This window comes from Molothrus aeneus, chromosome 4, assembly GCF_037042795.1.
Source record: "Molothrus aeneus isolate 106 chromosome 4, BPBGC_Maene_1.0, whole genome shotgun sequence".
In the NCBI taxonomy this organism is placed as follows: Eukaryota; Metazoa; Chordata; class Aves; order Passeriformes; family Icteridae; genus Molothrus; species Molothrus aeneus.
This window is the reverse complement of record NC_089649.1, coordinates 36870362-36883153: the sequence shown is the minus strand read 5'-3', so window position 1 is coordinate 36883153 and position 12792 is coordinate 36870362. Positions and strand designations below refer to the sequence as shown.

At 39.3% G+C, this 12792-nt stretch overlaps 1 protein-coding gene across 2 annotated transcripts in view; it reads right to left on the bottom strand.

The window, feature by feature from the left end:
- GALNT7 (polypeptide N-acetylgalactosaminyltransferase 7) overlaps window positions 1–12792 on the bottom strand; it is a 70943-nt gene that overhangs the window by 2638 nt on the left and 55513 nt on the right. For both annotated transcript variants that reach the window (XM_066548282.1, XM_066548281.1), the window contains exons 7-11: window positions 10346–10463; window positions 8275–8397; window positions 6051–6269; window positions 3775–3873; window positions 2364–2492 (exon numbers count right to left, since the gene is read on the bottom strand). In XM_066548282.1, coding sequence (XP_066404379.1) covers window positions 2364–2492; window positions 3775–3873; window positions 6051–6269; window positions 8275–8397; window positions 10346–10463 — 688 coding nt within the window. The remainder of the gene's footprint in view (window positions 1–2363; window positions 2493–3774; window positions 3874–6050; window positions 6270–8274; window positions 8398–10345; window positions 10464–12792) is intronic.

Here is a 12792-nt window from a genome sequence, read left to right as displayed (position 1 = left end):
TAAAATGCTTCTAGCTTTTTCATCCATCCTGTAACCAAACCAGAAGATTAACTCTTGAGGACAGCTCTATGAGGACTTCACGGGGCAGGCCCTCCTCCAATCAGCCCTCACAGAAAACAAATGAACAACACCAACATTAACACCACAGGGGTAAAAAAAGTACTAACTTGGCTCCCTGTTTGGCTGGCAGTAGAAGGGATAAAGAGTATGAGAGCTAAGTCTGGCTTCCAGAGCAGCAGGAGGCTGCCCAAGAAAGTGCAAACCTATTGAGCCAAGCATGTTCAGGCTGACTCTCACACATCTGTCTCCTTCCACACCCACCATGCTGCCATGCTCCTGTCTCCTGCCTTTGGTCTGTGGCTCCTCTCCTCCTTGCTGACCCCCTGTGCCGGAGGCAGCCCTGACTCTGACTGGCTGCATCCAGAGAGGAGGGGAAGGGAGCAGCAGCAAGCCCATGGCTCTGTGGGGGCTCTGCAGCCCTGCCCCATGCACACACACCCCTGGCATGGGGACCCTCTCCACCACCCCACACACATGTGCACAGCCAAATGTTGGTTCAGATCAATACCTGGCTCCTGCTGTGTGGCCAAATATGGGGGTCATCTAGTTGGAGAGAAAAATGGATGTCTAAACAAAAGCAACAGGCAGACCACCACCAGCCCTGTTCTCAATCCCTGCTACTGCTCAGTGCTCAAGCAGCACATGTTACACTCACCAAACTGGCACACTGCTTGTTTCAGAGACAGCCAACAGACCAACCAGATAAAATCTCCTTACAGCCTTAATTTACAGAAGGCCACAACATTTTTCAACAGTCCATAAGTGTCTCATTCCTCACACCTTCACCATTAGAAGAAACAGTTATACCCTTGGTATTGCATAGCAGTGTGCCCAGTTCCTGGTATTTGGTTACACACCCTTGGTGGTCCTTTCATTCTCATCCTCCCTTTTTTTCCTTCCAGAAGCCAGTCAGTGTTTTGTTCTATAACCCAGACTGTGCTTACTGAGCTTCCTTTAACTTGTGGTAATAAGCAAACAATTACACCACCAGTGCTAGTGCAGAGGAAATGGATCTTGCATAAATGAAATTCTTAGAGAGAAGCCAAGTAACATGCTGGTATGAACTAGAATGGCTGGAGAGTTAAAAACTGCTACATATTATTCTCCTGAAATATTAAAGCTGAAGTTGGCCCTTACCTGCCACTGCTTACTGATTTTTACATTTCAGGTTTAAAGAAATTTGTCTGTCTATCCAGCACAAGGAAGCTGAGCTGGATGGAAATGGCATTATGGTACCTGATATTTCCTAGCTCTATGCAAACACCAGAAAATGTGGAGTAGCTTAAAGAATAACAAATAGATTTCACTGCACTCAACTGTGCATCTTTCAGACAAACAATAAAGAATCCAGATAACCAGCTAATGAATTAATAAATATGCAATATGCTAGCTATATAAGCTGAAGAAAAATGGAATAGTTTCATAGATGTAGAACCAAGCTATATGTGACTATATCCAAGGATAACGTCACCCCTGGACTATTCAGTCTCATTTTCTTAAGACACAAACAGAAACAGAAATGTAGGCATTTTTTAAAGCAACACTAACAAAACTTACATGAATAGAGAACTTACAGATATAATAACTAAATAGGTTGTAGCAGCCCTCACATGTACATCAGCCAACATTCCAAGTCCTTATTAAAAATTTATAGATTTTGCAACAGCACTGTAACAGCACCACACCCAGGATTAAGAACAGAGCATGTTATTGTTACTAGAGAATGCCTAACGAAAAGGAAGTGAAATACTGAAGACAAAGACAACATGAAAAGGCAGAGTAATCTTACATTTACCTGCTTCTATGTAGGCTTAAAAATATCTTGTCTTTAAACAGAGAAACACTTCATTTAGATTGCCCAAAATGAGACCTAATACTGACCCTAGCTTCTAAATGCACTCCAGCAGAGACTTCCTTAAAACAGAGCATACAAGCAGAAAGGGTGATGGCACTAAAAGCTTTTATAAAGCCTGTCACTAGGAGTGGACATGCTCTTTGCTTCCTCTGAGACATGTGCTAACTCCTAATATCTCTGTGGCAACAAATGTAGCCTCATGGACTTTCCCTTAAAGATTTTGCTATAGAAGACAGCAACTAGATTCACTAAATAAAAGGATCTTTCACTACAGGAAGTTTCTCTAGCATGCGTGTATTTCTGAGAATGTGCCATTAAAAATTTACTCAATTCAGTCAACCCTGTTACAGATCTTTAATTTCAGATACACATAAAACAAATTTTAAAGCTGAAAAAAACCCACTATGAAATCTAAAAGTGTATTTTCTTCCATATATCTGTTGCATACCTTGAAAAATTGCCACTCCTTGAATTCATTCTGATTACAGTGTGTAATCATAATTTTGGATCCATCTGGTCCTTTAGTTAAGCACTGATCGTACTGCATGAGTTGATTGGCTTCATTGATTCGGAAAAGCTAACGGGAAAGAAAAGCCATTTTCACAACAGTTGACTCAATGAGCATTCTATAAACACTGCAAATACAATGAAATTATAACATTCAAAACATTTTCTGGTTTTATTACACCTGTCTTTCAGGAGGGTTCTTTATTTTGCATAACATATCTTTACTATCACAATACTAAATTTCATGGTTAACTTTCCTTTAGGACTTAGAAGGCCAAGAAACTTAACCAGAAAGACAAAAATGGTAAAGGAATTCATATTAAGGAGACTTCTAAAAGTGTTTGATTACAGACCCTTATATGATTTGATGGCCAAACAACCCATTATCTTTATAATGGGTTGCCTGATAGCAAGTCCTTGATCCTGGACAGTAATTTCATGTGACGACACTAAAACTTTGGCATTTTACCCATGGAGGAAATCAGTCTAATTAATCCAGATACAAATTATCCTGGCTACTTCTTACAGAATAATTGCTACAGGGTTTTTTGGGTAGCATATGCAGAAAAAGTAGTTTAGGGAACCTTTTCATTACATATCAGAATAAAAGAGACATTTCCAGGGGCTACTAAGACCTAATCCATATAGGATTTTTTAAAAACATCATCCTAAATGCAATTTTATGATTGCCATGAAAAAACTGCCTGGTTTAAATTTACATGCGCTTAAATAAGCACTTTAAATTCTGAAAAATTTTCCAACCAGAAAAGAAGATATAAAGACAGAACAGCATGTCTGTGTGGTAGTGTGGGCACATTTGTGAAGATACAGGTCAAACACAATAAAAGCTTTGATTGCAACCCTCTAATAGTAATTATGTTCTGTCAATTAATTTGTAAATGAAGCAGAGATAAATTTCTGCTCATTTTCTTCTCTAATGTAGTGGAAGACAAGTTACTGCATGAAAGTGTTTTAGCCTGGACCAAAACAACTTCATCACATACTTGAGCTTCAGTAAAGCTTTTTTTCCTGAAGGATTAATTATTAAATAAGGGTAAGTGGTGAATCAGGAGCAATGCTAAGAGCTGAAGCAGTGATACTGTTGCTTCTTCATGTACCACTTTCCCTGAAGAATGGATTATGAATTTATCTTCAATTTCATACCATTTATGTTTGAAATGGTATTTTCAGACTGCTGTACTTTAGCAATGTCAGTATGCTCACAGAAAACCCTAATTCCCACCTTTGTAGCTGGCACCTAGGTGACTTGATGTACAGGCTTAACAGAAAACCTGCCTGTTATCAATCCACAGCAAGCAATTCTCCTTCAGACTTGCCTCCAAGCTCCTTACCTGATTTCCTCCCATTCTGTGGCATGGCCCAAGCTCAACAAAGCCACCGTTGGTGTGCCCCATGCTGTCGATGCAGTAAGAGGTTTCAAAGCCTCTAATCTGGAAAAGAGGTTTTGCACTCAGAGTTAGTCTCAAGGGAAAAATAAATACTAAGGAGTTCAGAAAATTCTCACTTATCTCTCAAACCAGAAACAGGTATCTGACAGAGAGATTAGACAAACCTGTGTATGAAATTTAAGTACTGATGTTAACTGTTCTGGGAGATGGAGCTTCCACTTGCCCATGCTAATTTGCAGGCTCTTCTATGACCCACAGTATGCTGATGAAGCCAGAGCTGCAAAGCTCAATTCCAAATTAATAACACCTAAATATAAGACTGCCAAGTATTTTAATTTATGCACTCTCCTATCAGAGCATGTTCCATCTCCTAGGTCTTTATAAATAAGCTCAGGAACTCAGGTAAGTCGCTCTCACTTGTGGATGAAGAGAAACAGGATGCAGAGGAGTTATGCACAGCAGCAATTACCCACAGCCAGACACAGCCCACTGACCCAGCTGCTCAGATGGACCTTCTGCAGCAGCAATTACACAGGAAAAAAAAAGAAATAAAATTGATGAGGGACAGGCACAGGCACAGGGATAAAGAACAGAAGTCCTGTCATAAGGCACGTCTCAACTGCTGATTATCTCACTCCCTTCTCAGAAGGGCCAACAAGCAGCCTTACAAAGATTTTATGACATAAATAACATTTTTTCCAGACCTATTTTCTTTGCCAGAGCCTCTTTCTTCTTTGTAATGGTAGAAAAAGTCTGAAGGACTAAGCTTAGACTCTTCCAGGGACTGCTAGGGAAGATGAACCCACACTTTTATACCCTAGAGTTTGGAAATGCAATCAGTGTGGTGCTACAAATGGGAGGAGGAGGGACAGGACTTCTCAGATGTAGGATAACTAGCAGCCTGTGAAGAAGAGGGTGCTAGTTATCCTACATAAGAAGAAAACTTCAGAGAAGTCTCTGAACTCAGAATTTTCCTGTTGCTTCACCAGACCCACTTGCTTTTATCAGGGATGATTTCCTGCAAGGTCACCAGTTTTATTTTATACTTTTCAGATGCTTTCACCTTGGTGAACAGCAATATTTAGTGTCCCTTCCAAACTCTTTATGTAGACACCTGAGGAGGTCTAAGGCTCATATAGTAGCTGATGCTTTGTGCTAGCTTTTAGGTAAGAAATCAAGGTGGCATTATTCATCTGGTCTGTCAGACAAAAGATTATTTGTACCCCCTTTCACCACACACATGCTCTGTATCACTAATTCTAGCATTAAGAAATTAGAGGTGACACTTGCTCGGTGATAGGAGACAGCAGAGATCTGTATTTTCTAACGTGCTTTTGAAGTTGCAAAACCATGTATCATATTCATCATATCTTGGGAAAGAAGGTTGCTAAATTTGGGGGGACACAGGAGTTCTCCTCAGCTAGTAAGAAGATCCTCTTAATTTCCCTCAACAGTCTGCAAAAGTGAAATAAATAGGAGAGACAGGGCAAAAAAGTAATCAGTTGCAGAGGGGGAAAGAATCTGAAAGCAGGCAGGAGACCTGCAGTATGTGCTTGCCAAGGTGTGGGCTAAATGCCAGAATGAGACAGGCAGAGTTCAGTGAGGAGTCCTGCACTCACCTGTGATATCCCAGCTTCCTCTGCCAACCACTCGAAAGTGCTGCATTTGCAATCACATTCTTAATTTAGTGAAGTCATAATTGTATACACTGATGTTGGAAACAATGGTGACAGAATCATATAAAATCATTACATGCAGGTAAGGGTCTAGCTGAGGCTGTGAATGTATGAGTACATCCCAGTCTAGCAAACACAGGCAGAATGAACTCCAGAATGAACTCCACCTGGATTTAATGATCTGTTCTCTAGGCCTTCACACAAAAGATATTTTCACTGATCAATCTTCACCAATACTCCTATATGCAGGATTCAAATGTTTTCCTTTTGAAAAAACTTAAATTCTAATTATAGAAAAAAGTGCTTTGGACAGGACTAGACATAAATTATCCTTCAAGGATCTGTGGAACTAATTAAAAAATCACACCTGCAAAAGTAGATATAATTTTTTTCCTGGGTTACATCTTTATAGCTCTCTGGTTACTATCATATAGCTTAGTACAGAAGTAATCAAATAGCCTGTTCACATGGCAAGTCACAATTGCTTCCTTTTGAATTCATAGTTTTTTTAAAAAAGCTCCTAAAATACATAGGTGTACCTACCTCTCCCCAGTCCACGTTTTTGGGGGGTAAGGGGTAATAAGAAGTTATATCATATGCTATTTCTTCCATAAACCACTTAAAACTTTTGCAGTTGTGATCTTCACGGAATTTCTTCAGCTCAGATATATCTCCATAGGGCAGCGCCTTTGTCTCCGGCCGGCTGGCATAGAAGTAATCTTTGTATTCATCCCACCACACTTCTACAACCCTGACATAGTTCTGTGAAGAATAAAGACACTGCTGTGACCTCAAAGCACACAAAAACAGGCCAGAAGTAACTCCTTGTTAATAACAGACATTTAAGGATTTATCCTCTTAGAAAGTGACAGCATAGTATTGTTATACAGCATTAATAATCTGTCACTATCAGCACACTATACAAGACACATGAACATTATTTTCAAGGGATAGTTTAGGACTGAAGCCAGCAAATTAAATTGGGCTGCTTAATGTGAGTGCAAAGTCTTTTTCTAAGATTAGAGATTGTTTCTTTGAAAATGAAGACTTTTCAGTAATGGGTGCAACAACATGTTGCATTTATTTGCTTCTGTTAGAACTGTAATTCATGGTTTCTATTCACCTTCTACAATTTTGAATGAAGAGAATGATATGCATTGGTCCACTAACAGGGAAAAAAATTCAGTCTTAAATGGGTCGGCTACTTGGAGAAGGGGGAAAATCAGATAGCTCACTTGGTAACAAGCCTCTCCCTCACATCTTTCTTATTCTCTTTGATGACTCCTATCTCTATATAGAATGCACACATTCTAGATGCCTCACTTTGTTAAATTCTTCTAGTGTTAATTACCTATGTTAAAAAGTCTTAAAAGATTTGACTGAAGGCACAAATTATTCAGACTTTAATCCACATCTGGCATAAACTGAACAAAGCTATAAAAAAGGACATTTACTGTGAGGACAGGAGGGTGCCTGAAGAGGGGGAAAAGCTATTTCTACATCCTGCCTTGTACAGAGATGGAACTTAATATTTAAGAACACTCAGCAGTGCTTTTTATATTCAGTAAGCAGGCCAGCAGACTCATGTAAGGTGTTAAGATATTCAACAAATATTTTTGATCATCTTTTAAGAACACTAAAATGATTTTTATTACTTCAGACAAGGCAAACTAGCATCTTGCCTGCACTGAGCAATAGACCAATCATTTGCTGTCCTGTTGCCCACTCCTCTGTCTCTAACCCCAGATATGTCCCCCTGGGCTCCCTTGTACTGGTCCCAGTCCTTGTTTCACCAAAATGTTAATCAACTCACATTACTAACGCGGGACTTTTTTGGGGGCTGTGGGGATGTGTATGCCAGGATAGTTTTTACCATTCAGCTAGGCTGGGACATTGCCTTTGGAACTAACTGTTAGGCTGGCTCAAGCCATACTCTATAACCCTACAGGTACTCATTGTCTAGGAAGATTGTTCTGGGATTGGAATTAATTACAAAGAGCTGGGTCTTTGAGAGTGGGATTTACTGATGGCCAGAACTGAGCCCAAGAGAAAGCCTAAACTGGGCAATAGAAAAACTTAACAGGAGGGTTGTCTCTCTCCCTGCTGGCAGATGAAAACTGATATAAACAGTTTTTCTTGATTCAAATTCTCTCTTCAGATACAGAGCTGGCTCATTTGCTTTCTGGAATTGATGTCTAATTTTAATTTCAGGGCTTAAATAACACTTCTACAATCTGCAGTGTACCTGAGGAGCTGCAAAGCCTCATGATGTAGGGCAGAGCATACCATCTTCCCAGGTGTCATTTACTGCTTCTTAATTAAAAAATGCAGACACAAAAGTCTGAGAGATGCTAGATTCCAGAGTTCACTAACTTGGCCTAGAATCATACCTGTCTTTATCAAGATAAAAGGGGATTTCAAACCCATGATCTTCATCTCCAGGAGTGTGCTGTAGTTACTAGCATTGTTCATACACACTTGGGCACAGCGCAGCAAAGGCTGGAGGTGCTGACATTAAGTAAGAGGAAGTGCTTTTGTGCCTCAAAGATAGTGGGGCAAGGCTTTAGAGCAAGAAGATAGGTTCCAGGATTCTCTACTCTTAACAACAGTGATTTCTCTCCTGTGGGAATGACCATCTGAGCTTAAGATACTAAATCCCTTTGGATGAAGAGCTCTCTAAACTGTTACTGGTAATTTATACACATTTATCTAAAACTGTTCTTATCTGAAATCAAAAACCACCTTCCAGGTTGCTTTAGAGCTGTACCTTTAATGTAGGAGAAGAGCCAACGTACACAGGGGGTGGATTTCCTTGCCAGCCCTGCAGACGATAGATGTGTCCAACACGAGAACAGGGAACAAAGAGCAGCTTTCCCCCACACTGCCAGATCTACAAGGTAAAACAAAGGTATTATTAATATATATGCACAGGAATTTAAGACAGACAGATAATAAATTATGGAAGAAATGTCAGCTGCATTTCTTACTATACTATCATATATTTACATATTTTTTGCTCCAGATGTAAGCATAAAGAAAATAGGTCTTTGAAATGAGAGGTATACTGAATACACTTTCAACTCAGCCAGGAAGTTACTCAACTAAAGCAATTTTTAAAAAAGCTTTTTAAAAAGTTGGGCATCTCCTTCCATCACTATTTCAGAGCAACGGTAATGAATGAGTGCCCAAAATCAGGAACTGGGTAATTTTTATGATGACAGAATTATTGATATTTTGATTTTATTGAAGTAATTCACATGCCATCATTAAGATGGGTTTTGGTTAGATGCCCATTCACATTTAAGTTTTTCTTAATCAATATTAGTAGGAGGTAAGGATGTGTTAGGTAACTCATTGCTCCAAGCAGAAACAGATATTTATTTGAGTATAGTAGCTGAAAATAAAAAAATATTTGAACTATTTGAAAATAAAAAAATACCATTCTGAAATTCCCCCACTCCCACGTATCTTTTGATAATCCCTTAATGGGGAAAAGAAAATATACTTAAATCAGAATTTAGTTGCTCCTAGTTTGGAGAAGTTTAATTGTAGCACCAAATTCTAATTCAAGCAAACCTTGTGAATGTTTCAAATTATTCTAAATTCCAGATTAAACATATGATTTACCAGTACCAGGAAAGATGGGCAGAGTATCTTACTTTCTTCATTGCATCATGATATTAATTTTCCAAAGTTTCATCAAAAAACCTCCTCAGGTATGCAAGGATATTAATTTTATTTGCTATCTAGGAGTGAGCAAGGCTGATAAATGTTTAGCTCTTCTGAAGATTGGTTGTGATCTACATGAAGCCACTTTGGAGGTGTCTACATAATGAGCATTTCAATCACAGAATTACTGTAAGTAATTTCAGTCATGATTTTGATCTAAGCAAGATGGAGAATTATATGGATAAAGACCCTGTGTGCATAACCTTCAATAAATACCCTTTGCATATGGATTTACAGCTGAGCAAGTGCACTCAGGGCTTTCCTCTAACTCATGAAAAGTTTTCCACTGTTATTAAGAGTAAAGAACTCAGAGCAAGAGTAACTAAGGGAGCTCTGAATGTACTTTTTGTAAAATTCAGCTACGGTTTCACAGATTGCTGCTGAGGCTATAAGACATCTTCACTTTGCTCTGTTCATCGGGCCTGATTCCTGCTGCCTGCACTTGTGTCATTACAAATACTGAAGCAACAAGAAGCTAATGGATCATCTTGTGTTTCCTGCAAACTGAAGAGCATGCATATGCCTAGGAGTGAAAGTAAAATCCTCCCTGTGATTATGAATTATGCAGTTAGTATTTCAATTGTGAAGACTTCTCTTATGAAGAAGTTCTTGAAATGCTGAAAAGCATATGAAATAATTTTTCACTCACAAAAACGGCAGGGAGGAAGCAGATCACTTTTTGTTGCACCATTATATACTTTCCAAGTGCACATGCATAAGCTGAGGACTATGAGGACTACTTGTTCTCTAATACTGCTTTAGTTGGAAATTTTTTTTCTATACTCACTATGAGAACATTCAGTTTCCTCCCATAAAATTTGCCAGTCTGGTTTTATATTGGATATTTGGGCAATTAGGGGTGCAATCCCAAACTGTTTACAAAACCTAGATTACGCATCATTTGAGTTTCAGCACAAAGCCACCTCTCTGAACACTTCTGTCCCAAAGTCCACAAGGAAACACTGAGGAGACACATCTCTGTCACATCTCCTCATATCAAAACCTGGGCTTCATGGGGAAGAGGTAGGTCTGTCTAAACTCCAAACAGAAGTATTTACAGAAAAAAAAAAATCTATCTAATTGAATTAATTCTCAAATATTGGTGTTACCTTGTAAGAAATTTCAAAATTTTCACCACCCCAGATTTGAAGCCCTGGATCATAGAGACCCAGCTCAAAGAAGAAATCTCGTTCAATGGCAAACAATCCACCAGCCATTGCAGGGGACCTGCGAAGAGGAAGACAGTGTAACTCCTTCTTCCAAAAGGAAACAATAGCACTCAGAGAAAGCTTTAGGGAAGAAAGCAATTCAGCTAACATGTAGTAAAGATCAGGTAAATGGCAATACACTGAAAAATCATAAAGCTTTGTCATCAGCTTGCAGCAATTTTCTGAAGTGGCATCTATATAATTTTTAGTGAGGTCACAGTTTCTTATTATGTTGTGAGTTTTCTTCTACAAGTAATTTATTTAATTAATGAATTTGATTATAGAAAATTTTGGTCTGAATTTTCCATTCAGGCAGTCAACATCCTTCTATTAAAATAAAAAACAAGATGAGAATCAGTGTGATGAGATGTTTCTCTCTTAAAATTTTTTCTAGTTTTTGAGATAATATGAAACTGCAAACAGGTTTATGGTCTGAAGAGCTGCCACATTGAAACTCATTGTCTATTAAACAAGTAACAGAGTTTTTCCAGCTTTTTGATCTTCTAGCTCCTTTTGTCCTATTAGGAGACACTTTACACTATACTCGGTAAAATTTTAAAGAGGGTCTAGATGAAGTAGTCCAAGGTTTCCATTTTGGTTTAGTCTTTTTGCTGTTACCCTCTTCCTTTTAATGGCTTTGTAAATCCCTTCCCATATGCCATGATTCAATTAGCAAGTTTTAATGTGTCAAAAAGATGCTGTGGTCTGGATTACAGCTTGTGCTGGTTTTGGCTGGGGTGGAGTTAAGTCTCTTCCCAGTGGCTGGCATGGGCTGTGTTTTGGGTTTGAGCTGAACACAGGGCTGATAATGGGGAGATGTTTTTGTTATTTCTGGGCAGGGGCTGCACAGAACCAAGGCCTTTTCTGCTTTTCATCCTGCCATGCTGGGGAGGAGACTGGGGGTGCATGGGAGGCTGGGAGGGGACACAGCCAGGACCGGTGACCCAAACTGAGCACAGTTTGGTCGGATATTCCTGACCACAGTTTGGCTGGATATTCCAGACCATGTGGCATCATGCTCAACATATGAAAATTGGAGGAAGAAGGGGGAATGTTTGGAGTGATGGTGTTTGTCTTCCCAAGTCACTGTTGCATGTGATGGGGCCCTGCTGTCCTGGAGACAGTTGAGCACCTGCCTGCCCATGGGAAGCAGTGAATTCATTCCTTGTTTTGCTTTGCTTGGGTGTGTGTGCTGACTCTCAGCATAATTAATTATCAGTTTAGTTGCTGTCCAAATTAGGTGATCACATGCCAAAGTACTGCTACATGTCCCTTTCTACTTGCTGCCTGCAGTATTTTCCTCCAACACTGCTTTTGCATCCAGGGGTTAAGAAGCCAGAAGACACAGCAGGGGAAAGCACTTTGCACAGCACAGCACCACAGCTTTCCTGCACTTTTGGTTTTCCTCAGCACCATAAAGACTTGGCAAGTGGAGAAGCCTCAGATACTGCAGTTTCAGGCTTGGCCTCCAAGATGCTGCCAAGTGTGTTAAAGAACACAGTAAAAGCCACATAAGCTAGGCAGTTTACTTCATAGGATACAAAGAGGTAAGCACTGTTACTGAAAGAATGACTCAGTCCTGGGGCAATTCTCACGTTACAAAAACGTTTCCTTGCTGCTTTAAGCTGTTGAGGATCTTTATGTTTTCTTTTTAAGCTAAGAAATCCTGGCTATGGTTTCAGCAAGACTTTTACTTGGTATTACTTGCCTTGGTACTGCTGCAAGAAAAGGCACACAGCCTAGAGACAAACAGATGCAGGGCATGTCTCTTTTTAAAGGAAGCACTGTACATCTGAAGGTATTGAAAATAAAGTCATCTTTTAAAACATTCTGAGAACATGTGTTCTGTGTTTCTGGGAACAGTTTAAACGATTTTAAGACCTGTTTGGATGGTAAACACAGAACACTACAGCAATGTTTGAAATAGTTTATCCCCCTCTAAGTGAATATTAAAGTTCCAATGTGGACAGCCTCATCAGAAAATGGTATTATTTAAACTGTATACAAAACATATCAAAGCTTCATAACTTGCTTGCATGTGTTGCCATTTTAGCAAAGAACAATCATGGGTGGGGATAGGGAACTACCAACATCAGTTCTTACGATGTTTGAATCATATATAGAAGCAATAGAGGGCATTAGATTCTGAAGAGGTGAAGATTGCTTTCAAATGTAGTAAAATGATTAGTTAAGTGTGAAAGGGAAAGTAATAAAAAACCAGCAGAACCACAGTCTCCCAGTATTGCAAACCCATCCAGAAACCATAGTTTCTAAGCTAGGGTTTCTAGGCAGTTTTTGTTTTCTGGGAAGAAAACATATCCCACTACAAAGCATAATAAAAAGGCAGA